A 26,938-nucleotide genomic window follows, 5' to 3' on the forward strand; every position below is an offset into this window, starting at 1 on the left:
TCATGGGCACATCGGTACAAATGACCTTTCTTCTTTCCCAGTTGATTAGGCACTAAACGAGTTTTCAAGCGAGAGAAGGTATTTCAGCTTACCCGACGTAACAATTTATGGAATTCATCAGTCATGTTCAAAGAAAGAATGAATTTGAGTAGACCAGGTGACCAGAATGATCCATCAATTAGCACTTTGGAAAGCATCCATTTCATTACTTCGCATTGAATGTATTAACAATCTTTTTCTATTGATATTGTCAAATACCGCATTTGCTGTCAGGTGGATGTGCTAGCAAGCACCACTCATAATGATCACTTGAATAATCATTACATCACAGATGCTTATCTCAATGAATAAAAAACCAACATGCTCTGCCAGTACTGATGACCTTTTTCTGCTCATGCTCAAAGTGGAACCCCGAACTGGCTTATTACATAGTCTTGGGGTACATTAATAAGCATGGTTTGACATTTTTTACCTTTTTCATGGGGGCCAAAAATCATAACATTTCATTCTCTTCGGGTGCCCCACAAAAATAAAGAAAACATAAAAGAATAAAATTGTTCAAATTCATGAAATTGTTCAATTTCATGAATTTGAATAATTACGCAGTACCCGCTGCATGCTATAAGGATTAGAACCAACACTTGCTGTCGGGCAAAAGCTCGGTGGTCTAGTGGAGACGACGCCTGTCCAGTGATCAGGAGGTCATAGGTTCGAATCCTACTTGAGTATGTACGCCCGTGATTTTTTTTTATCATGGCTACTACTAAAACACTGATCAATTCAGTGCTTATTTACATGTACATGTACGTCGATGTAGGGCAATTTGACAATCAGTTGCACTGAAAACATCTCGACGGAAGAATTTCATGAATTTGAATAATTACGCAGTACTCACTGCATGCTATACTAATAGAACCAACACTTGCTGTCAGGCGAAAGCTCGGTGGTCTAGTGGAGATGACGCCTGTCCGGTGATCAGGAGGTCGTAGGTTCAAATCCTATTCGAGTATATACGCCCATGATTTTTTATCATGGCTGCTACTAAAACACTGATCAATTCAGTGCTTACTTACTTCAATGTAGGGCAATTTGGCAATTAGTTGCAATAAAATTGTTTTGTAAAACAATTAAAATAATAAAATAAACTGTGACAATGTGAAAATTTGCAGAGTCATACATACAATGTACTTCATTATAGTATTATGTAATATACGGTACATTGTATGATGGAGTACTAAAAATATTGCATGCTATAACCTGGATAGTCAATAAAACATTAAAATTATCATGAAAAATGACAATTACATAAAAACTGGAAGGTACATATGTACAGTATGAGTACTGTGACAAAGGGTTTCATCTTATACTGTACTGAGTGTGACAAGTTCACCAAGTCTAGCATATATTCAGTACTGCCCTGAACTGCAGCATAAACATTGTCGGGAAGTCACGATTCACGAAAATTTAGACTCCTGAAATATATGGCATATACTGTACAGTATAGTGGAGTTGTCCATGAAGTGTGACAATCTAGCAACCCTGGTTGCAGCAGATAGCTGAAATTCATGCAGTCATCAAGTATGGAGCCAAGAGTTTATATTGATCCCTATTCTAAATGAGAGACACATAAAAACAATGTACTCAAACTACACAAAAATCTTTCTGATTGGGACACCAAAACCCATTATTTCTTAAAAAGTGATGGTCCCAAAAGACCACTAATGTCAAGCTTCAGGGTACCAATCTTATGTAGGTGCCTCTTGCCCTTGGCCGTATTGCTTTGCCTTCGGAAACGGTTTAAATGTTTTTCAAGAACTAGCCAGAAAATAATGCCGATCATCTAGACTCATCTAAAAGTTGGTAGGGTCTATGTTTGCTTGTGCTGGCCAAATTAAGCTGTTGATCAACAAGATCAATGCAATGAACTTCTTAATCTTACCTTGGTGCCTTACTTTAAAGAAAGATAAATTTACACGTTAATGCCACAAACTGATTGACTGAATTCTTCTTCTTCTTCTTGATGTCATCACGAATATGACATCACAGACATCACTGATTCTGGGGGCCCAATTCTGAAAGCAAAGCCAAAAGTAGACGTTATAGACGATACTTACAATAGAGTCCGTAATGGATGATTTCCTGCCCCTAAACTATCCGGATTTTTAACTGCCTGTTGTGCTGTACATAGATTCTAGTGATGAAGTGTCAATTTAGAACTAGTCTACTAACTCTAGATCTAATACATGACACATGTACAATCAATGCACTTCATAGTACGTCACAGTCCGTGTACATGCATACACTGCTCCACCACACAGGGCAGGGTGCGCGGTGACACTGAACTGGCTTCCATTACCGTATCACAGCTGTTCCCGCAGTAGTGCCTAGACACGTCCGTCTTCACTACACTGTTCCTACAGAAAGGACTGGCTAGCCGACGGTAATTCCAGAACGAACCAAACGACAATAAGCAATCAAAAAGGATGAATTGTCAAACTTTGCAATCTAAACAAGAGGTCATGCCCTCCCTAGTGATACGTTTTGATTCTCCACCTTACCGGTAATTTCATGAAAACTGTTAAATTCAGTCTATTTCCACTTTTGCCACCACAGAGCACTGCACGTATTGTTCCCTCAGTCCAGTCGCTCAAGCTCTCTCCGAAAGTCTGGATAGCAAAACAGAGCAAATGCGCATGCTCAGACCTATTAAAAGGAATTCAGACGTACACATACAAGACAACAATGCTTTCTGCCAGCTGATTGTTCGGAGGGCGACCTTTCTAGAGAGGCACATCACCATTTGGGGGTTGCGGCCGCGATGTTGTAACTGGAACTGGAGGGCGTGAATTACCTTTCATCACGATCACTTCGTTTTACTTTGTTGGTTTTTTTTTTATGTCTCGGCAATTCCCAAACCGATTTTTATAAATAAACTCTGTATGCCTATTCCTCTTAGAATGGTAGGCCTATGCTCTCTGCTATTTCATAAGTTGTTTCTTGGTATCTTGCAAAAAAAAAAAGTTTAAGACTCATCTCCATGGCACCGATACTAGCTATTCCATCCCTTTAAAGTTTGCTTGCGGCGGATCCGTAGGTATAATGTACACCCTGCAAAAGGGGGGGGGGGGAATGGGGCGTGACTTACACATTTTAAGCACCTTCCATGGAAAATTCTATGACAGTTTCTTCTTGAACACCCAACAACGGATTTTCACCAAACTTGCCATCTTTATGGGTGATAGGATCTCAATTTGCTTCCTAAAGTACAGATTTTTCATCATCTTTAGAACCAATAACGGTAGAGCTAACTTTGTGAAGTATGAAGACATTAATGACTGAATGGCGGATCAGGGGTTCGGAGATGGGGGGGGGGGGGGTTATAGGGCAAATTTTTACGTTTTCAGCTGCCTCTTGAGAACACTATAGTGACAGATTTTCACCAAACATAGCACGCAGCATCCCATCTTTGCCGAGCACTGGATCTAATTCTTCTTTCAAACTTGCTCCGAATGAAAAGACTTATCTAAAGACTCATTTAAAGACTAATTTTCCAGTTTTAGATTTTCTTCTCCTGAAATATATTGTGTGTTCTATATCTGGTTTTAAAACACTATATAGCTTACGTCGGCCATAACAACTGGGGGGGGGGGGGGAGGGGCTTCCAGAATAAGAAAAAAAGAATATCCCCTGTGCTGTATATAATCTGCAATAAATCCAGTTGTATTGCTATATTTGTGCATAGATCAACTATTGTTAACAGGCAAACTGAACATGACTGAAATAGACATTATCATTAAAAAAAAAACACCCAATCCCAACGGATCTTTGAGTACCGAAATGTGACGTTGTAACCATTCGTCGCCATGGAAATGGGATCTAAACAACTTGTACGTAACCCTAGCATCTGATATGAACACAGTGGTTGCTTGAAGATATAGGGTGGCGTAACGGATGATGTTCGTTATTCCGAATGTTCGTTAATTTGAAAATGAAATTAAAAATCCTTTTTACGAACTTCGTTAATTTGAAAATGAAATAAGAATTCGTTATTCCGAAGGTTCGTTAATCAGAAATAGGGTCCGTTATTCCGAGTGTTTTTTTAATCTGGAATTGGATTAAGGTTCGTTAGACCGAAAATGAAATAAGGTTGGTTATTCCGAAAATTGAATATTTTGTGGCAAAGAATGTCTCATCCTGATGATACAGAAGAGGAAGAAGGGTCGAGGAGGAGAAAATACTTGTATTCTAGTTCGTCAGTCACTACCAAAGCATGTGCCCCAATATCGTGTGTGCCTGCCTGTGTTTATATTAGGCATGTCTGTCCGTGTGTGCGCGCGTGTGTGTGTGTATATGTATGTATGTGTGTGTGTGTGTGTGTGTGTGTGCGCGCGCGCGCGCGTGCTTAGCGTTCGATTTTCATTGCGAATCCTACCATTTTGTTTTTAAATTACAACATCATCGTATTTTGTCACTAAATGAAAGTTATTTCATTTCAAAATTACGAACCTTATCTAATTTTCGGATCAACGAGCCTTCGGAAAAACAAATCTTATCTCGTTTTCTGATTAACGAACCTTAGGTTCATTTTCGGAGTTATACGACTCTTCTGAAATGGTATTACAATGTATTTATCTTTGCTCCTGTTTCATCGAGGGTTGGTTTTCTCGTGCGTTTCACCCAGCCCCTCAACCGGAATCGGGCCTACATATCAGATTGTAGTAGGTCTACAATGCTCACCTCGTAATAATCGGCATTGCAATCCGCTTTATTAGTGGAATTACCACAAAGTGCAAGAAAGTTCAATGTAACAAAGTTTCTGTAAGTTGTTTCGTTTTATTTTATCACTGCTTTCATTGGGACGACCGACTGCACAATGGGTTGTCCAAAAATGACAAATAAATTAAGAGAAATAACCACAGGGGTTTTATTTCCTCATGTTGGGGAGTGATGCATAGTTTGTTGAGCTTCAACACGTGCATGCATGGCTTCGGGTGCCATGCTTAATCCAGTTTAAACAAAATTCCTTTCCCCATTTTTACCAACAGCATCCTGACGATGAAAACAGGAAAATAACCTTTTTTAAGGTCCTGTATACCAACAAATTTTTCAATTCACCTGTTTCTACTCATACATTTCAGGACTTGAAACCAAATTCTGCATACATAACTTGTTTAACGCCATGCTATAGGGAAGCCTCAGCCAAAGCATTCTGGTTGTCAGAAACAATCTTTGTCAGAAAGTATGCACTTAGTTGAATGTTACTGAACGTGCTGAACAGGTCTATTTGAAATTAAAGCACACTGCCTCCACCCGCTCCCATCCGGCGTAACGTTGTGCTTAAATAATACAGTATCTCAGTATACATTTTGCATGTAATATGAATATGATTTGAATGAAAGAAGGAATTTATTACGTAAGGATGTCAGGATGACTGACGTGTCTTAATTGACGAAGAATCGCGTCATTTTCCTGTATCCTGTTACAGTGTGTGGCGGGCGCATGTCTTTCAGGCAAAGTGTGGCCATTTACTAAGGCACCACGTTTTCGTCTTACCTCCCTGGTAACACTGAAGAAAGAGTGCGTGGGACACCATAGAGAACAAACAGCAACACTGGTAAGAGCTTGAATTGTCTTGATGTTCAAGGCTTGTGACTTGTTCACTTTGCTTTTTTTTTTAAAGATAGCTTACGTGCATTCTCCTGAAGAGAAAATTATCATTTACCAATATAAACTAAGAGTTAAATTTACGTTGCATCAGACCTTTCTTCCCTAAGCTAACTTTACTGTCCCAATAGTAAGTTAAGTTATAGGTCTTGGAATGAGCTGAACATGTTTTTATATTATTCGTGTTGCCTTTAGGACCCACGGATTAATGGATGTGCTTAAACTGCCAAGACTCGATATGTAGTTCTAAACGTAACGGTCGTCAAAGCGTTAAAATAAGCATATTATGACGATATTTACTTTTGTTACTAGTCCTCGATACGATGAATATCTTTTTGATTTCAAGAAAGAATGTTGTAAAATTTAACTAAAAGTGGTAATTTAATTGCTGTTATTATAACAGTTTAGTGTTGTTAGACGTCAACGAGTTGACTTGCATTTTCCTTCATCAACTCGCAAAGTGCGTTAATTTAATAAAGGTGCAATTTTATGCTTCTTGTGTATCTATAACTCTACCCTCTTTGTGTAATTATACCCATACGTCCATAACACATCGCGTTGCTTTGAAAGTCTCTCAACATGGACGTACGCATTGCCGTGTGTAGCAGTATCGCTGTAGCCGTGTTCGGCTCCTTACTTTTGCTGGACAGCACCCAGAACGCCTCAACACAAGCCACGCGCACTTTCCGGTCCGCACTTCTTACGAAGAGACACACCCCCGCCCCGACACCACCATTCAGGGTGTGTCCATGCAGGTGTGTATACACATGTGAATTTGTTTTTGGACAGGTGAATTACTGTACAAACCGTGAACAATGTCAAGGTTGCACAGTTAGCTGTGACCCATGATCATCATCATTTCTTGTCCCTTGATACTTCAAATCAAGATCATCATAATTCGTTTAGATGTGAAACATAGATGCATTATCTAAATTTCCTTTTTTCCCCTCTGTTCATGTCCCTTATTCATCATTCACCAATTTGAAAGTCGTGTTATTGCTAAAAAATAATAGTTACAGTTTGTAAACCGTCTGATTAGAAGTGCTAACAATGTGCCCCAAAAGAAGTGTGTTTCCTAAGCAGTAGCTTATAGGAAACACACTTTCATTATACAAAGAGGAAAATGCCGCCCCCTTGCGTGCGCAAGGTACCAATCATTTTTAGTGCTCAGTTAGCTCAGGTGCACATTGGCAAATCTAATGACCTTTGGTTTTGGGGGTTTTTTTTTTCTCTCTCTATCTTGTTCGGTTAGGTACTTTACCCGTTTTCAAAGCGGCATAATACATGCATGATCTTGCCCTACGTACGATTTCTGGAATCCATGTTCAAACTAAGAATGAACGTGCTTGTTCCAGATCAGGTGACTACAATGGACCGTCGATTGACATTTCGGCAGACAGCCATTTCACTGTTTTGCATTGAATGCATCAACGACTCTTTTCTATTGATATTGCCAAGTATTAGGCTTGGCGTCAGGCAGCTGTGCTATGGCAAACATCATTTATAAGGATTATAATAATCATTACATCACAGATGCTTATCTCAGTGCATCCAAATACCAACCTGCCTGATTGTACAAAAAAAAAAAAAAAAAAATGATGACATGTTTTTCTGCTCATATCCGCCCCATGTAAAGTGGATCTGTGAAACCCCTTATTAGTGTAGGCCATGAATATTGCAAAATATTTTCAAACATATTAATATCCGAAAATACAATAAGGTTGTCATTCCGAAGGTTCGTTAATCCGAAAATGGAAAAGGACTCATTAATAAGAAAACGAAAAGAAGATTGCTTATTAACGAACCTTTGGAATTACAAACCTTATTTCATTTTCAAATTAACCAACTATAGCTTCGGAATAACTAATCATTCTTAGTTTCCGGATTGACGAACCTTTTGGATAACAAACTGTAACCGTCAATTCGAAAATAGATAAAGATACCTTTATGTGATTATTACAATGCATGCGTTGAAGGACCGGTGACACACAAACTTTTGCTTAAATAACATGTTCCTATGGATTATCTAATGCCGATTACCATGATATGAGCCATGAAAATGACCTTGATAGCCGCAACCATCAGCTCGAATTATTCCCTTGACACCACTGTCGCCCAGCCCCCTTAAAAATAGCGAAAGTTTGGGAGTGCGATAATCCGAAGTCACGTGACCGCATGAGGTCGGCAAAGGAAGGCAGCGCTGCGATTGCCTTCGGGACTCGCTCTCCCGCATCATCGCATTGTTTTACACACCTGTCTACGTCTATTGTCATCGAAAAGTTTGGAAAGTTCTAAAAGAATCGAAGTATTTTCCTGTCGAGAAAGGCATAATGCCTACTCGCTGTATTGTTGCTGGGTGCAGCAACACTTCAAAAGATGGAGTAAGCCTGCACTTTCTTCCTCGGGGTCCAAATTACGTAAAATTTGGACACAAGTGTAAGAATCACGAGAGCAAATTGGAATGGGCCAACAGATTCCAGTGCCTTGTGTGGGGCGCATTTCACGGAGGAAGACTACGAAGACACTGGACTGTATTCGCACTTCAACACGAAGAAAACACGACGACTGAAGGCGAATGCAGTCCCAACGATTAAACGAAGTTCACTGCTGCTATGCATTTTCAGGTTTAATGCTAAATATCTCGTTGTATGCATTTGTGTTTTTATGACGTATCCATATATTTTTATGCAGTTATTATCATATCAATATTATCACCATTATCACTTATGTTATAGTTCGAGTCCGTGCCACAATGGGGGCCAGTGTGTGGACGTGCGAGTCGGCTCGGGTAGCTCCGCCGTTCCCGACTTCGAGTGCGAGTGTATGGACAACTGGGACGGTGATGTATGCCACGTGTGCAACTCCACCGAAGGGTTCGGTACGTTGTTAACATGTTTTCCTGCTTTGATCTTATCATGACTGCCGACAGCCATGCAGCCTGAAAGGAAAGAAAGAAAAGAAGACGGTGTTTTGAGAAACCTAAAAACTACCTGCCCAGGAAACAATAACTCTCTCAAATCAAGAAAAATGCATGTGCAGTTCTGTGTATATTGGGAAATCAGCGCTCAGCCAATTTTGCTAAATGCGCGTACTTTGCCAGAAAAAGCAAATATTTTGGCAGGTTGATAGTAAATGGTAAAGTTTTTTCCCCATTTTTCGCAAAAATTGTTCCAGAGTATAAAACATGGAGAGTGACGGTAGACGACATGTCAGTACTTTATACCATTAGCGGAGAATGAAACACAGAAATACTTGTTGATTGAGTAAATGCAACATGGATTGGTAGAATAGATTAGTGAAAGTTTGAGGAAACTTGGACAGTCCGTTCAAAACTTATAAGTTTTTTGAAATTTTTGTGAGAGACCGCTGGATCAGAAGACTACTACAGATTATGACATCACTGAGCTCATCGATATAAAGAAAATTTAAAGAAAATTCAACATATTTCACTATTCTAGCATTAATAAAAGAGCACTATAGACTTAACTCTTTCAGAAAATGGGGGGGGGGATATTATTACCCTTGACAATAATGTCAGCAACAGATCCAGGGAATGTGTGCTTTTTCACAAGAAATCACTTTCTGTGGAATTTTCTTTCGAGGGACATACTGTGTGGATCTGGACACGTGATGGCGTTTTCTATACGAATCTCATTTTCACTTGGCAGCCCAAGGGGAGGGGGTTAACACCCCTCCCCAATATCCTGCTTTACGTTGTGAAGATGTTTGAAATTACATCCTACTGGAAAGCCGAATTTAATACATTCCCTATTAATTCCGACGATAAATCTAATATTTTGTAATCTTCGAGTATAGTTCTTTAGAAATCGATATTTCAGATTAACACTCGGACGCGTCCCGGTTGAGTTACAATGTATTTTTACTATTATTTCTTCAATCTTTGCTCATTTTCTATTCGCGCAGCCCCATGAAATATTGTTTTTTTTTTTATTATATAGCTCTCATCTTTTATAAAAGTAGGGATGACGAAAAGTAATTACATGTATAAAGACATACTTTCGTGAGAGAGTGGGCTGGTCGTTATGCAATGAGTTATGAATCAATTGTTTTTCTTAAGGCAGGACCAGTTTGGCAAGTTGTATATTATGTAAACATTTTTGAGTGGCCGCCTCGAACAGGTGAGACTCAAATTCTTGAATCTCTAAGATATATTGAAAGAAGTATGATGTATGGGAGTTTCCGCATAAATTATGTTTGCTCATCAAGGTTCAACTTCAAATGAAACAAGAGATAGGCCTAATAAACTGTGAAACATCTTTTCTTGATCTGTAATCACTGAATTAAATCATAGTCCGGTTAAAACAGGTTATGACCTAAATAAGCACCGTGGTACTCGATGTTCTATAATAGTATAGCCATGATTTTTTTTTTTTTTAAATAATCATGGGCATACATACTCGGGCTGGATTCGAAACAACGAGCTCCTGATCACCGGACAGGCGTCTTATGAATATCTGGTAGACCACCGAGCTTCCGCCAGACGGTCATGCCGTGCTGGTTCCAATCCATGCGTATACGAGGGTGCTTGTTTTCATTCTTCTTGTGGTAGAATTCAAACACATTTTATGATGATATCATGGTGATAGGAGAGAATATCGGGAAAGTTTGTCACGGAAGATCATACACATTCAATGTTGACTGCGAAATTTTCAAATTTTCGTATAATTACGAATACAAAACAGCCAAGCACATTTCTTGGTCATGTGTTTAGGTCTGACCAACTGACCTATAGAGCGCCCATGTACGCGAGTTGGCTCAACTATCAAAAATCAATATTGTTTCTCACGTTCTCCTCTTCCCCTCCTTCCCCTTCTCTTTCTAAACTTTCTCCTCCTGCTCTTCTTCCTCCTCCCCTCCTTTTCCTCCTTCTTATCCTCGATCCCCCTCCTCTTCCTCCTCCTCTTCCTCCTCCTCTTCCTCCTCCTCCTCCTTTTCCTCCTCCTTTTTCTCCTCCTTCTCCCTTCCACTTCTTCCTCCTCTCCTCCTTTTCCTCCGTCTTCTTCTCCCTCCTCCTTCTCCTTCCTCTTCCCCTTCCTCCTCCCCTCCACTTCTTCCTCAATCCTCGATCCTCCTCTCTCTTCTTGCCCCTCCTCCTCTCTCCTCTTGTCCCTCCTCCTCCGCCTCCTCCGCTCCTCCTCCTTCTCCTTCTCCTCCTCCTCCTCCTCTTCCTCTTCCTCCTCCCCTCCACTTCTTTCTCGATCCTCCTCCTCCTCTCTCCTCTTGCCCCTCCTCCTCCTCCTCCTCCTCCTCCTCCTCCCCCTCCTCCTCCTCACCGCTTGCCGATCCCGCACAGAGATCCAGTGTTCGGACATCTGTTTCAGCCGCAAGAACGGTATCTGTGAAGATGGAGGCCATGGGTCCGTCTCGCCCAGCCTGTGTACCCTCGGCACGGATTGCGAGGACTGCCACGCTCGCTGCCTATAGTACATTGTATCATTAATCCATCAATCTTCGCTCATTCTTTCCGAGACTAGCCTGTACTGATTAACATCGCATGTCACATTCCTACATAAATTTAGTTCATGGCGATTGCTGATGCTTACATGATTGTTTTCAACACAATTCTATTCTTATTTTGGAATCTTGAAAAAACAGATGAAGGCCCCTATGCTGTAATCTTCTTCTTCTTTTTAAAGTAAATTTGGTATTACAAACAATCAATAACAGTAAATGATGGCAAATCTTTCTTTCGAAAATTTCTTTCGAAAACGAAATAGAAGCTGTTTATTCTAAATCCTTTCCTGAACCTTCGTTCATATCAGGTTCCACTGATCGCTTGTCTTTCAAAATGATGATTAGACCCAGAATTGGATAGGGGATATCTGGAATGGGATTTGCTTGAAATGCAGGATGGGATTTTTTTGACCACTTTTCCCTAGATCGTTACATTCTGCTTTGACTTTGGTTTTCGTGATGAACGTTGTGAAACTAATATAACGCAAAGTAACAATCCTTGCTATAATAAAGAATAACTTTGGAAATGTTTGTTTCCACTGCCTTCAGTGTAAGCGTTTGTACCACGTACGTGTATTGCCAAAGTGAATCATTAAAATCAATTTATCAAGTCGGTCGTTTACTTTTCTTTTATAAATTTTCCTTGTCTTTTCAAGGCCACCATATACGCTTATACGCATATGAATGACATAAAAATGAAATACTGTAATGCAACACCGTCCATTTAAGTGTCTACTAAATTGAGTTTCAGATTCCGTGAGACCTGTGAATTTCATTTCTAATCTTTCTGCCGAAATGTTGTAGTTCATTATCAAATTGTTCTTTTTCACAATCAGCCTTTATCTTCAATGTATTATAGGGGGAAGGAGAGTGGTATGATAGAAAATTAATGAGAAATTAGAACGTTAATTTGGCAGTCCTTAACGGCCCTGTGCTTACATCATTGGATATATCAGACGCTGTTTTTAAACATGTCCTCTTGACCAAGGTACATTTCATATTCCTCACAATGCTCAGGTTAGAGAGATAGACAGGGCGCCCTCTGCGTACACGGGGGGGGGGGGGGAAGCAGCTATCCCAGGTACATAAGAACTTACCATTGTTATCATTTCATTTCATTTCAATTTATTTTCATATTTCTCACATATATCACAATAAAGTATATGAATACGAAAATTATACAAAACATAATTCAGATAAGACTTCATCAGAATGTACAGAAGTTTGATTTGGTATAAACACGAGGTCTGTATGCATGCTAATTACACTGTGGTCATAATGTGAAAAAAATATGATGGGGCCTGCGTAAAAGCATTAGCTTGTACAGCCGCAGGTCCCGAGAGTAATCAGATTAGGGGAAGTTTAAAGTACGGATGTTTTTTTAAGACCAACTATATCTGGGGAAACCGATTAGAACAAACAAAACAAAAAATCCAATTAAATATATGTCACTAAATAAAAATACAGAAAACAGAAAACAGAAAACAGAAAGGTCACATGTTGCAGCAGTGAACAACAACTGCAGAGATTCAAGGGGTGTGTTGCAGAGTATAGAAAATGGCGTAACTGTATGTCATAAATACATAAGTAGAAGGTGGGATAATGAGATTTGTCGTGAATGTAAACAATACCGAAAGCTCAGAAGTAACATTCCAGCATGGGTCCTAAAACCAAGCATTCCGTGTGACCATAGTAACCGACAGCTGTCACGCGCGAGAGTTTCGATAACCGAGTGGAACAATAGGTGCATGAACAGCGCAACAGGCAGACTGTTCATTATTAGTGTTATCAAAGTTAATGTAGTTAATACTAAGATTATTAACATTTTCATTAGTATTATACTTTGTTTTATTTCATGGATGACTGTTGATTATTCGTAAAGGTATCTATTCACAGTGAATTCTATACCATGAGAGCTAAGTTAGGTCGGGTTATTACAACTTCGCGCGCTCAGTCGCAAAGTTAGTTCCGTGCACGGAAACTAAACCCGAGACCCGTTTCCTTCTATGTGCTATCTATTCCCAAAGAAAAGACAGGAAATAAAGTCAAACACGTTCAAAACAAGTACGTACATTATCAAGTCAAATCTCAATTTCTAAATACATGTAACAAATTCCAGCGTTCATCTATTTTACCACAGTTTTTAATTTGTTTTTACATCTTTTAAAACAAAAGTGTGTTTTGAATTTGATATCCATAATGTCTATATTATTCGGGGTTTTTTTTTCTGTGTACGATACTGATTGATGACTTGATTTTTGTCCATATTTCTCTCTTTTTTTTTTCTAAGTACGATACTTACTGATGACTTGTATTTTCAATAAAACCGAAAGTTAATAAAATACATCTGGTTTTTTTTTTTCTTTTTTTTTCGGTGTGTTGGGTTTTCTCATTTTCCGAGGGTTGGTTACAATTAAACCTAAATGAGTTTTATAATGTTTTCTATGTACAAACAAGTAAAAAACGTGTGAGGCGGTGGCCTTGCTTTATTCAATTCTCATATCACCAAAAGTGATAATGAATGGTATCACTCCTTGTAAAAAATGGGATGTTTCTGTTTTCTGCGAGATTCCGTCCTTCTTTTAGGCAGGTTTCGCTGTTCTGATTGTTTCACTTCACTTTTTTTTTGTCAAGGTGGAGATGAAATACTGTTTTCATAATTATTGTCTCACGTGGTACCTTCGTGCTGTATAATGTTCTCAAGTGCCAACCACGCAAGCGGTATATGGAGACAGTATATACCCTCTTTTTCAGAATGCTTCGGCACTTTACCGCTTTATCTTAATTTCTTTCGACTTTCACCATGTCACCTGACACAGCATTTTTGGAAGGAATATTGAATACTTTAACCTTGAATGTTTCTGTGCAAGCACATGCGTGTGCATGTGTATGTTGGTGTATGTAACTGTATGCACGTAGACCTATTTGTGTGTTTAGTTATGATCAGGGAGGTTTTCGTCTCCCCTCCCTGGTATGACTATGAGGGTGTGTGTTTATTACCAGTATGTGTGCATTCTTTGTATGTGGGTGTGTGTGTGTGTGTGGAGGTATACATATTATACTGTCGTTTGCAATGTGCGTACACCAACCATACGTTCTATGATACCACAGAAATAAAGCAGATCATAAATGTATAGAGCGTTCGTTGTCTATTCTCTCCTCTCTGTCGCTCCTCTATACACATCTCACTACACAACATGTTTACACTAATTGAACAAGACTAAAATAGGATGATGAAAATGCTTTATGAATATCGAAACAATCGGATGATAACATTATGCGAACAAAATCTACTTCTTTCTTTGTCCATTCGAGAGAAAAGACATATGGTTAATCCATCACAATCATGAAAATGATGAAGTACTAATCACGCCCTCAACGTCACCATCGTGACTTATTACACCCTACCTAAGAGACGAAAAGGATATAGATAATGGTCTCACGATATCCATTATGTAGATTACAATACTGCAGTACTGAGGTGATTTCATTTAGCAGAACAGCAAAGGGCCAATGACGCAGTTTTAAAGATACATAATTATTATTTACAAACATCTAAGTACTATACCCATGCAATCACTATTTGTTATTTCTTTTTTGTTTTTAGTCACATAATTGGTTCAATATCATTCAGTGCGGCATACTCATTACCATTCCTTTGTTGAATGTTTTCTTAAAAATAAATATTGGCCTTTCAATACATATTCTATGTATTGGAACCCACAAGTTTGTTTGTTTGTTTGTTTGTTTTTGATCAATGCTTTGTTCCTGTTTTTTCTTGTTGGATGTCTTTGTGGGACATCTGTCGGTGGAAAGGAAACTTGAATTGCTTTTCTACTGAACAGGACTACCCAATATCCTTTATCCTTGCAAATATCTAGATTTTGAAAATGAAATATGTGATGTTACGGTAGCAATGCAAGGATTTGAGAGTCGAATTCTTTACGTTCCCTATGATTCCCAAACTCGACTTCTGCTACATTTTTTTTTTCTTTTTTACAGAGTTTACGCTTGGTATCGACACATTATTGACAAACGTTGAGCTTGATTTATGTGTGTATAAATCAATGAGGCATAATTCACGTATTTTTGGCTTTTCATTTTACTACCGTATATCGAACTTTGCTAGGTCGAAACAGTGGGTGAAGTGGTTAACTTGAACGTTATGGCTTAAATACACAAGACGAATTCCATGAAATCTACCCTTCGGGTATCTTCATGAATCCCCCTCTCGCCACTCCATCACGATTTTGGAGTTTGACGTCCCCTATACCATTTTTTTCCCTCTCTGTTAACATAATCCAAAGTTGACAACGAGCTTTACTTCTGCCACCGCGTCCAATATCCTTTAGCACTGCCGATATTTAGATTTTGAAAATGAATTCCATGATCTGTTAAAGTAGCATGCAAAGATTTGAGAGGTCAGTTCTTTACATTCCCTATAACCCCCAAACTCGGCTTCTACCGCATTTCCTTATAGATTTTATACGCTTGGTTTTGGCGCATAATGGGAAACGTTGATCCCTATTTATCTATGCATCAATTAATGAGGCATAATTCACGTATTTTTGGCGTTTTATTTTCTTACTGAATTTTGATACGTTGATTAAATTTTGATTAAACGGGTAAAGTGGCTAACTTGAACATTGTGGCTTAAATAAGTACATGAAATCTACCCTGCCTATATCTTCATAAATCCCCCTCTAGCCATCTCATCACGATGTTGGAGTTCGACGTCCTTTACCCTGGATTTTTTTCTCTCAACGTTTTCCAATGTTGACTACTTGTTTCACTTCTGCCACCATGTCGTCGTCCATGTGGGGCAACCGCCTTGGGCTGGCGAGGTACTCCTTGATTCCCGGCTGCTGAGAAAAGTGTGCGATGAAAGCCTGCAGAGATGCGTCAAGAAACGGAAAATGTTTGGTCCTGTGATGAAACAGCTATGGCAGTCTAAAAGTGAAGTTATATCATGTCTGTCCTTGTCTGTCTGTTTATCTCATAACCTCTGTCTGTCTCTCTCTCTCTCTCTCCACCCCATACACACACACACGCACGCACACACGCACGCACCCACACACAGGTGTATGTGTGTGTATGTTATACTGTCCTCATTTTTTTTTTTTTTTTGGTAATTAATCGATCGATCTTTATTTTGTTCTCATCGGCTTCAGTTGCAAAACTACTCCAAAATAGAATCCTCCTTCTAGTAGGCTTGCTAAGGGCGAAAAAAGGGTTGATCGCTGCATTTTATAGTACAAATGTCCTATTTGGCACACACGTTCCTCGGTACAAATAGAATTATTTCATCTAAAGAGACAATCTGTATCTATGCAAATAAGCCTTCATTTGCATAATTTATGCAAAAAAACATATAAAAATTATTAAAAAATATATGTGCAGCCAGCAGAAATACCTAATTTGGTAGAAGTATTCGATAGAAAATGTGGAAACAATTCCTGCAAAAATTGATGTCATACCTATGTAAATAAACATAAAATTTGCATAATTATGGGAGCTATGCAAATTGATTTGTAAACAATGAAACCCCCCTTAAAGCTCATCCTAGATAGACATAACCCGTTAGAAAAATTCTATGAAACAAAATGAGAAAATAATTTGAATAATAATTGAACCATCTTTATCAGCTAATTTACATAATTACTAAAGAAAATGAAGTAAAAACATTATTTTTAACGTTTTCCTTACACTATAAGAACTGCATTTTGTGATAAAAACTACCAAAGTAGTATGCATATCCTTTGTTAGTAAAAAAAAAAATGGTTAGTAATAACAAAACACTATTTCTCTATGCAAATACCACCTAATTAGCATATTGTGCATATTAAAGCCCGAACGTAGCAGATGTCGATGGTCAAGGTCGCCTTAAGAAATTGTATCAGTTTACGCGATAACTCAAGACTGGATTAAGCAAATTTCACCAAACTTAGTCCAAGGATGACGTTTGATGGGCAATTAATTAATCTGTTTTTAAGTAAAATCGGCAAGAGGTCAAAGGTCAAAAAGTTCAAGGTGAATACAAAAACTTCATTGTTTCCCCCATATCTATGCATTGCCTGAAGGTATTTTCTTGAAACTTAGTGACTGCTTACATGTGCTACCAAAATAAGATTCTCCAGAGAGTTTGAGGTCAAGAGGTCACAGGTCAAAGGTCAGGTGGAAATGTTAAAATTTCACTTTTTCTTCTCTGTATCTCGCAAATGGATCAAGGTGTCTTCATGGAACCTGGTACTGGCAGGGATTTTCTGGGGAATTTAGCGGTCATTTGTCGAAGGTCAGAGGTCAAAGATCAAGGTCAATTGGGCCCTCAAAATTTCACTATTTCCCTCATATTTTGCAATGCTTGTAGGATTTTTCTTGAAACTTAATATATACAAGTATTACCTAATGGGGATTCTATGGGAAATTTCCTGCCAAAGGTCAAAGCTCTGATGAAAGCGCTATATTTCACTTTTTCTTTCATATCTTGAATGTGAATCAAGGTATCATGAAACTTAGTACATATATGTGTGCATGTTCTACCTGACAGTGATACCCTTGTTGATTATCGGAAAATGTTAAGCCCTCCCCTCTCAAGTGTTTTTGTTTCCTCTTGAAAAGCAGGAAAGGACATGGAATTCAGTGACATGGCATAGTCATCACTGTCATTGCATTTGATATATGGGTCGCATGAAAGTTAATCTTGATGCACACAATAACCTCTGACATTCTTACCTTTTACATTTTTACCTGTGTATTTTTTTGTTTTTAATTTTAACCTCTGACATCTTTACACAAAACCAGTTAACCAAGTTATTATTTTTTTTTTAAAAAGCTGCAAGATCATGTAGGTCATGATCATCTACACAGGGTCTGTGGTGGAATATAACATTCTTTAGACCGCCAGGGAGTTACATTATCCCAAGGGAAAACAATGACAACCAGGGAGAATATGACATTAACGATCCTCATAAATAACAGTAGCATGTGACGATCTGTTGACAAATCATATCCTAAAAATTGTAGAGGTCATCTAATATCCTCTTTTATGGCTATGAACATATTATTTCTGCATTGATTTACTGCAGAAATTGACTGATTTTAAGTCAGAGACTAAGATTATTTGACTTAAAGTATACCATCTCCTATATTGTTCACATGACAATATTTGCATAAATTATTGCCTTACCAAAATGTTATTGTGTAAAAATTTCCCAGCATAGTTTCCATGCCATAGCAGCTCATAGTACTGAGGGAACTTTTTTTTTTCAGAAACAGACTTTGTTTCTAACTCAAGCTTGTAAGTTCTTAATGTGTGCAGATACCCTAGAGGCTTACATCCGCATAATTTGCACAGGTTTATAATCAGTTTGATGTAAAAAGCCTCTTATTCGCTTGGTTGCCTACAAAATACAATGAAAATCAGAATTCACACTTTCACTATGGTAGTGTTTTTTGCAATGATTTTCCAACCATGACCTCAGTTGTGTACTGTTTTAAAGGGGAAAACAATCCTTTTGTAAGCAATATTGTTCCGATTTGCATCTGTTGCTATGTAGGCCCTACTGTTATATTTTCATAATCATATCTAAAGAGTGTCACTACCGATTGCTATTTTTCCCACCCTGCAAAGCATTTATGCAATGAGGGAAAATTGATAGTAAAAATTATTTCAAAGATCAATATGTTTCAAAATTTCACGTCTTGTATACTTATTCATGATTTATGCATTAAATGCCTAAGTTAATTAAATAATATGGAAAAAATTTAAGCAACTGAAAAGTCTTGGTGTGAGAATATTGTCTTATCCTATTAGCTTTTTGGATATTAAGTTCAAAGCGATTTAAGACATTGTCACATTATTGCATTTTGTTTGTTCTGATTATCTATATGTAGGTATTGATATGCATATTATGCAAATAACAGGTTGTTTGCATAGAGACAGTTTGTCTCCTTAGATGACTCATTTACGTTTGACCCAAGGGACATCCATCCCAGGTTCAAACTTTGTACTACAAGGTCCAGTGTTTAATCGATTAGAAATTCTTTCAAAAATGCAGATTTTTGAACAATAACTTGCATAATTATGCAAATTTTATATTTATTTACATAGGTATGAAATTAATTTTTGCAGGAGTTGTTTCCACTTACTCTATAGAATACTTCTACCAAATTAGGCATTTCTGCTGGATGCAAATATAATTTTTTACAATTTTCGTATGTATTTCTGCATATATTACGCAAATTAAGGCTTATTTGCATAGATACAGAGTGTCTCTTTACATGAAAATTTTTCCATTGCCCTAGGGAACATCTCTGCCAAGTAGGACATTTGTACTAAAAAATGCAGCATTTACCCCCTTAGCAAGTCTACTATTCGAATATGATAGATAAAAAAATCTCCTCCCACTGGGATTGTTGAATGTAAAATCTAAATAATATCACACGCCATGGTTTCAAACGATACATTAATAAGTTATTCTTAAAATTGAAAATCATCCCTCCCACAGACTCACGCATGGTTTGCTTTTGGTTATTAATGGATATGAATATGAATGAATTAGGATTCAGAATAATACACGTACTTTGAGCTACATGATATAGATTTCTAGTGATACACTACTTGCCAAGTTGCTTTTAGTCGTTGGAAATGGTTGTCACACTCGGAAACAGAGATTTAAGCGTTGTTTATTGTTAAAGGGATTGCATATAGTTTTGGGTGAGTTGGGGATTCAGGTTTTAACTTTTTGCGAGATACCACTCATATGAAATATCAAAGAGCATGCAATTCCAAGAGGAATTCAAAGGTTTTGATGAAAATTTGTTTGAAGTGGCTGAGATATCAAAACACAAAATAAAACAAAGTGATCCTAAAAGATGTGGTCCTCAAAGGTGGGTCCCACCTTCTATTAGGACCTCTTTATTTTTGGATACTTAGATCTCAGCCATTTCATAACAGATTTTCATCAAATAAACTTTCAATTCCTCTTAGAATTTAACATCTTATGTACGTGGTTTGTAATCATGTCGAAAAAAGTTAAAACCAGAATCCCGATTTTAATCAAAATTATACCATCCCTTTAAAGATACTTGCCTGACAGCCTGGGAACTCTGCCAACGTGTGCTTGAGGTTCGGGGCTTCTTGTAAGTAGCTGACGGCGTCAAAGAAGATGATGTCTGCCATTGTCATCGTATCTCCAACGAGGAAGCCGGACTTGCTACCGGTAAGGATCTGGGGGATAAGAGCATTGGCGTATCATCTTAATATCTATTGTCGTATTTGTTTCAATTCCATTTCATTCATTAATTTCTGTATCAATATTGTTACTAAATGAGAGTATACACATTTTCACACTGATCGCTGGGAATACATACTATTGATATGTATCCAAATTCGGCTCGACGTCGAAGGTAGCTCTGTGGCCTGGGGCCAGGAGAAATTGATGTAGGATCACTAGTATTTGAGATGTATTATTTGGATATGGAAACAAATGAATGAATGAATGGGGCCAATATAAAACGTGTCTTTCTTTTTAACATTTTACTTCTCTCTCTCTTTTTTTTTTTTTTAAATATCTCCAACAATACAAGTAGTTATATACCCTTATTTCAGATGCAATCATTTAATGAATATGTATACAGTGTCATGGAAAATCATACCTCAATTTGATATTGGATATTTATGTTGAACATCTACGCCAAATTTGCCATTTTTCTCATTATAATTGTTTACGAGTATTTCAGTGTTTTATTAACTCATTTCATTTTAATGGTTTTTTTTTCTTCTTCCTTTCTTCTTAATCACAGTAATTGGTATTTAAAGGGGTTAATTACCCTCTCAAACACTGGTAGGTAACGTTCTCGGCATTCTTTGGTTGCTTTCTCCAGGAACTCCGCCCGTGCCTCTTCCGTTGGTTTAAATTTGTAATTGAAGATCCCCAGCTTGAACATATCTCTCGCCCCCGAGCTCAACATGTCGATGCTAAAGACAACATCAAGGATACATGTATAACAATAATTAAATTCAATGATGAGGAGCGATTCAAATTTACTGCCTAAAATAAAACGTTTAAGTTTATATAGGGGGAGGACAAGGTGGTAAAAATAGACACTCTAAGGCAGTCATTCAATCTTGCGTTCTTTGTTGATGGACGTTTGTAAGAATGTTATGATTTCACTTCAATGTTTACTTTTTAGCATGTAAATTTTCAATGTCATTTCAATATATATGTATATATATATATGTATATATATGTATATATATATATGTATATATATATGTATATATATATATGTATATATATATATATATATATATATATATATATATATATAATATTCAATTTAGAATACAAACTTGAATTTTCAGTTATAAAGTGACTTTACCATGGAAAAACAAAACGGTCGTGATTACAAGTACCTAAACGTTTTTGCTTGATTATACTCTTCGAGGAGACAAAGAGGATTATTACTATATAAATGAATGAATGAATGAATGAAGGAATAAATTAGTAAATAAATTAATTCAAACATGTATAAATATAATATATATTTATACATATACAAAGAGCGAGAGAAAGAGAAAGAGAAAAAGAAATATCATCGCTAGGTTTTTGTCCCTCACTTCACCCCAATTCTCTATAATGAAAAGAATAATTAACAGAAACAAGAAAAAAGAAATACGAAAATGGGGGCAAAATGAATCAAAATGTATGCTCTAATTTAGTTAGGCCGTTGCTCTTACAGGGTCTGATCGTCACTGTTCTTCCCCATCAGTCCCCGTGTGCGACACACGTATCTGAGGGTGCAATCACTGCCAATCAGAGTTTTCCCATCGATCTCCAGGAGGGGAACCTGTTTGAACATCAGCTTCCCATCTGCATGACGAAAAATATTTTATTTAATTTCAGTTTAATTTCAATTTAATTTTCATATTTTGTCGATGAAAAAAATACATCAAATATAACAAAATTAAATAAAACATGATATCCAGCTATAGGAGACATACATAGAAAACATATTGGTCGATCTATGAAAGTTGGAATCTGAGAATGAACGCTAAAGAAAGATTTTTATCAAGTACGTCTACGCGAACCTTGCTCTTTGTATCGAATACATTATTCATCTCTTTGATTAACGTCAATCCCTCCCGCTCCTCTTCTCTCTCTCTCTCTCTCTCTTTCTCTCTCTCTCTCTCTCTCTCTGTCTGTTTCTTAAAGTGTGTATATCCAGAACCGGAATAAATATAGGCCTACAGAGAAGGCAAATGTTTGGTATTTTATCAGCAACGCACACATACGTAATAATTATATAAACATGTTTATACATATTTATGTAAACATACACATTTCTATTAGTATTCATATTTGTATTTATATAACGGATGAAAACAGTGGTACAAAGGGTTACTTCGTACAGGAATGACATTGTAAGTGAAGCAGTATCATTATTCAAGAAATATCTGACTGTCGTTGACTGTGATCATTTATGTCAAACTTTTAGTTAAAGGGTGTGTACAGTTCTGGTCGAAGTGAGGATTTAGCTTTTAACGTTTTGCGAGATATTCAGAGACCACTCTATGAGATGTCAAAGAGCATGCAGTTCTAAGGGGTATCAAAGGTTTATTCGATGAATATCGGTTTTGAAATGGCTGAGATATCCAAAAACAAGGTGAAACAAAGAGATCTTAATAAAGTTGTGGCACGTCGCCTTTTATTATTAGCACTTTTTTTGGATATCTCAGCCATTTGAAGACCAATTTTCATCAAATAAACGTTGAATCCTTCTTGAAATTACATGCTCTTTCATATTTCATATGAGGCTTTTCATTATCTCACTTAGGAATGTTCAAAAGATGAATCCCCACCTCAACCAGTACTGTACAGTCCCTTTAAGTCACTGGTGAAGCTCGGTTTTTCAAATATTAAGAATATTCAAATACCGTCAATAGATTAATATTTTATTGTATACACAATAACCTTTCAATTGATTTCATCACTGTTTTTAGGTGTGTTTAACATATTCTCATATCAAAGACTGAATTTGCGAGGCTGGTGTTATCTATTCATTCATTCCTTTTAATAATCGTCTATCATACTGAGTAGATCATGAAGTCGAATTACTGCATATTATTCTTTTTATACAGGCATTCATGGCGATGAGTTTACTAGCAGGGTAGGGTATTTTTTTATGTGCTAATAAAAATAGTATGCAGGAATGTATTACGAAAAAAAAAACACAGTACAATCAAAGACAATAAAACAGTGAAAACTTGATCAATATTGCATAAAAAAGGAGGTTATGAAATGCTAACGAGGGAGCCATTAATCTCATCCCCTCACAATTCTCCAACGATCGTGTGCAAAACTGAAGGAAATTAAAATTTCCTGCTTTGAAGACTTAATCATATTGTCTAATTGTCAGTGAAAATTAACGATACGTCACAATTCCATAACGTCAAAATTTTGATCATATTTTGACTGTTAATAATTGTGCTTCCAACGTTGTACTTTTTCCTATTAGGCTGGCTTTTACCTGCAGGAGCGAAATATTCCTTTGACAGACTGAAAATAACTACCATGGGCAAAAAAGACTGAATACTTTACTAACTAGCATGTGAAGAACAGTAAAGTACTATGGTAGTAAAGAGAGAGAGAGAGAGAGAGAGATGTGTCGACTGTATTACGTGCATGATTTGCAAGATTTATGATAATTTTTGTAATTCATGCATACTGATGTGGTGATATCCTGATGTGGTGATAACTAAACACTCACCTGTTATCAACTGAACAAATTGCTCCCTGGACCTCAAATAGACCTCATCGTACTGAAGGGAGTCGCAAGGAAAGAAAATGCACAATCATGATGACAAGCATGACAAGGGAGCCGCAAAACGTCTTTCTTTTTGAGAGGGGTAGAGGGGTGGGGGAGTGTGGGATGGGGTGGTCAAGGTTCAATGTAACCCCTACCCCCTACCCATCCACCCCCGACACACACACACACACACACACACACACACACACACTGCGGAATCCTCAGACAGAAATGAGGTTTGTATTAAAGGGATAGTACAGTATTGGTGGAGATGAGAATTGGGCTTCTAACTTTTTGCAAGATACCAAGAAAACACTTATGATATAGTACAGAGAATACCATTTTAAGAGGAATTCAAAGTTAATTTGATGAAAATCGGGTTTGGAATGACTGAAACATCCAGAAACAAAGTAAAACAAAGCGATCGTAATAAATTGTGTGTGGAGGGGGGGGGGGGGGACTCTGTATATAGTTCCCCCATCAGATTCTGCGTCCCTTTGTGGTTTTCTTTATTTCCATATCCAAATAAAGTATAACAATATGCAAGAAAATATATATACAATGCAAAGAACCGAAGGATCACCCATTCAGCCGTATTTACAAAATAATTTTTTTTTATTCCCTTAAGGGTCCCACATTTACTATATGATACAAAGCATAATTACACAAACGTGAAAAATGGGGGGGGGGGGTGGTTCTGCAGCAGGCTCTACGACCCCTTGTTGTTGATTTTATTTTCGTTTCCAAATAGAATGTAAACTATACAAGAAAATACATGAATACGAGGAAACGGAGCTACAAAATACAACTGTTCTTCAACTTTGGTATACCACACTTACCATACAAAGTATATTATATCATAGAGACATTAAAAGATGAAAAAAAAACTCATTTGATTTACGTCTACTGAAAACATTTACAGATACAGTGAGAAATTTTACAATAACTGATGACAAGGAATTAAAGAGGATATGACATAGCTCCATCAATGAGTATGATGAATTCCAAATTATTCAGTCTTCGTGTGTTATAAACACGGCGGATTACAAACGTGAAGAATCAGAACGATCAAAGAGGCAGCTAGAGAGGCTTAATAGAAGTCTCAATCAATGTCAATGATTCTGGCAGAAATGCTTGCAATTCATGACTTATACTGGTCAGAATCAAAGTTGCTTCAAATAAAAACGGAATATGCATGCTGTGGGTAATCACAGGATGACGTCGTTGTCGCTATTCTGATTCTAGCTGTATGTAGCAATAATAAGCTTCGAATTTGCGACCAGTTTAGGGTAAAATGTTTGAAAAGCTGCACTGTATTCAGTGTTCGGGTCTGAGCAGCTGATATTTCGGAAGTTGTCGATATTTTCTAGTTCAATATTACACAATCACACTAACAAAAATGTATGGTAGTCATCATTGCATATCAGTAGTGATTAAGGTTAACATATAAGAGACTTTGTACATTTCAAGCGATAGAAAAACATAATTTACGTTAAGACGAGAAATTAAAGACATGTAAGCAGACACAAAATAATGCAGAAGACATGAGTGGGTATACAGAACTAACCTCTACTTTCGCTGCACTCAGAGCGAGGCGAATAACCTCGGCGAGACTCCGCACAGCGAAATACGTCAGTTTCGGCTTGTTGTCCGCCATGATCACTGCAGGTGAGACCGCTTCAAACCATGAACAACCGTAGGGAATCGTTCTGGTAGTCTGGTATGAAGTTCGAAGTATATATACCTCCATTTTATTTGGACAAGCTGCGGCGTGATATTTGCCAACCCGAGTACTCGAGAGATGACATTGCATTTTTGTGTGGATATCACGCACACATTATGCACACAGTATATATATATATATATATATATATATATATATATATATATATACACATATACATAGATTATAAATCTCTCTCCCTATTATGTAAAATCATATGTTTTAATGTGTGTGTGTGTGTGTGTGTGTGTGTGTGTACAACTGTACTGTATACAGTATCTATACAGTACAAAAAAAAAAAATACATGTACGTATGCACACACGTATTCTCAATCTGGAGCTGTTGGCGTGGAAATATTAAAATCCAAAAGAGAGATATATAATTATGTAGTACGTATTTACACAGGCCTACACAGTTAACTTTGCATTATGTAGATAATGACTCATTAAAGGACAAGTTCACCTTCATTAACATAAGGATTGAGAGAATGTAGCAATATTAGCAGAACACATCATTAAAATTTTGAGGAAAATCGGATAATCCGTTCAAAAGTTATGAATTTTTGAAGTTTTTGTGCAGTCACCGCTGGATGAGAAGACTACTGCAGTGTATGATGTCACATGCGTACAACAATATAAGGAAAATATAAAGATAATTTCACAAAATTTCATCTTTTGAAAAAAGTACACATTCCCTTGACTCGTTACTGACATATGTTATGGGTAATATTATTCCCATTGCCTTTAGAAAGAGGCAAGTCAAGTGCTCTTTTATTATGCGAAAAAGTGAAAATATGTTGAATTTTCTTTACATTTTCTTTATACTGTTGTACTCATATGACATCACGAGCCTTAGTAGTCTCCTCATCCGGCGGTTCCAACACAAAAATTTTTAAAATTCATAACTTTTGCATCGATTGTCCAATTTTCCTCAAACTTTCACTGATGTGTTCTACTAATATTGCTGCATTCTCTCAATCCTTATGTTTATGAAGGTGAACTTGTCCTTTAACATATTAACAAATTTACGAGTTCATAATCAGTTACATAGAATGATCTTCTTAGTTGTTATCCGTACACACACATACACACAAAAAATAATAGTAATGTTTTCTCAGCTAGATTGAAAATCAGATCCACAAATGGTTCGTTTTTGATATATTTCATATACTTTAAGATCCTAAAATAACCTCAAAACGCACCACCATTATCTGTAACGGTTGATTTGCCAAAGAGGTACAGTAAACTCTTCCTATACTATACAAG

At 37.2% G+C, this 26,938-nt stretch overlaps 3 protein-coding genes across 3 annotated transcripts in view; 1 reads left to right on the forward strand and 2 right to left on the reverse strand.

Moving 5' to 3' along the window:
* Positions 1 to 2,668, reverse strand: part of LOC140242543 (WD and tetratricopeptide repeats protein 1-like) — a 32,933-nt gene extending 30,265 nt beyond the window's left edge. Inside the window, exon 1 of the mRNA XM_072322283.1 lies at positions 2,559 to 2,668. The gene's annotated coding sequence lies outside the window, so the exon portion shown is untranslated. The remainder of the gene's footprint in view (positions 1 to 2,558) is intronic.
* A 2,785-nt stretch (positions 2,669 to 5,453) lies between these two features.
* On the forward strand, positions 5,454 to 13,483 carry LOC140242263 (uncharacterized). Its single transcript, XM_072322007.1, has 4 exons — positions 5,454 to 5,614; positions 6,235 to 6,419; positions 8,400 to 8,542; positions 10,979 to 13,483. Exons 2-4 carry the CDS (start codon positions 6,244 to 6,246, stop codon positions 11,107 to 11,109), a joined length of 450 nt encoding a protein of 149 aa, XP_072178108.1. The 5' UTR covers positions 5,454 to 5,614; positions 6,235 to 6,243; the 3' UTR covers positions 11,110 to 13,483.
* A 2,416-nt stretch (positions 13,484 to 15,899) lies between these two features.
* LOC140242740 (glutathione S-transferase alpha-4-like) lies at positions 15,900 to 25,606 on the reverse strand. Its single transcript, XM_072322499.1, has 6 exons — positions 25,517 to 25,606; positions 23,911 to 23,962; positions 21,881 to 22,013; positions 20,971 to 21,118; positions 20,231 to 20,368; positions 15,900 to 16,028 (listed from the first exon to the last, which is right to left on the reverse strand). Exons 1-6 carry the CDS (start codon positions 25,604 to 25,606, stop codon positions 15,900 to 15,902), a joined length of 690 nt encoding a protein of 229 aa, XP_072178600.1.
* Positions 25,607 to 26,938: the final 1,332 nt, after the last annotated feature.

Source organism: Diadema setosum, chromosome 19 (genome assembly GCF_964275005.1).
Source record: "Diadema setosum chromosome 19, eeDiaSeto1, whole genome shotgun sequence".
Taxonomy (NCBI): Eukaryota; Metazoa; Echinodermata; class Echinoidea; order Diadematoida; family Diadematidae; genus Diadema; species Diadema setosum.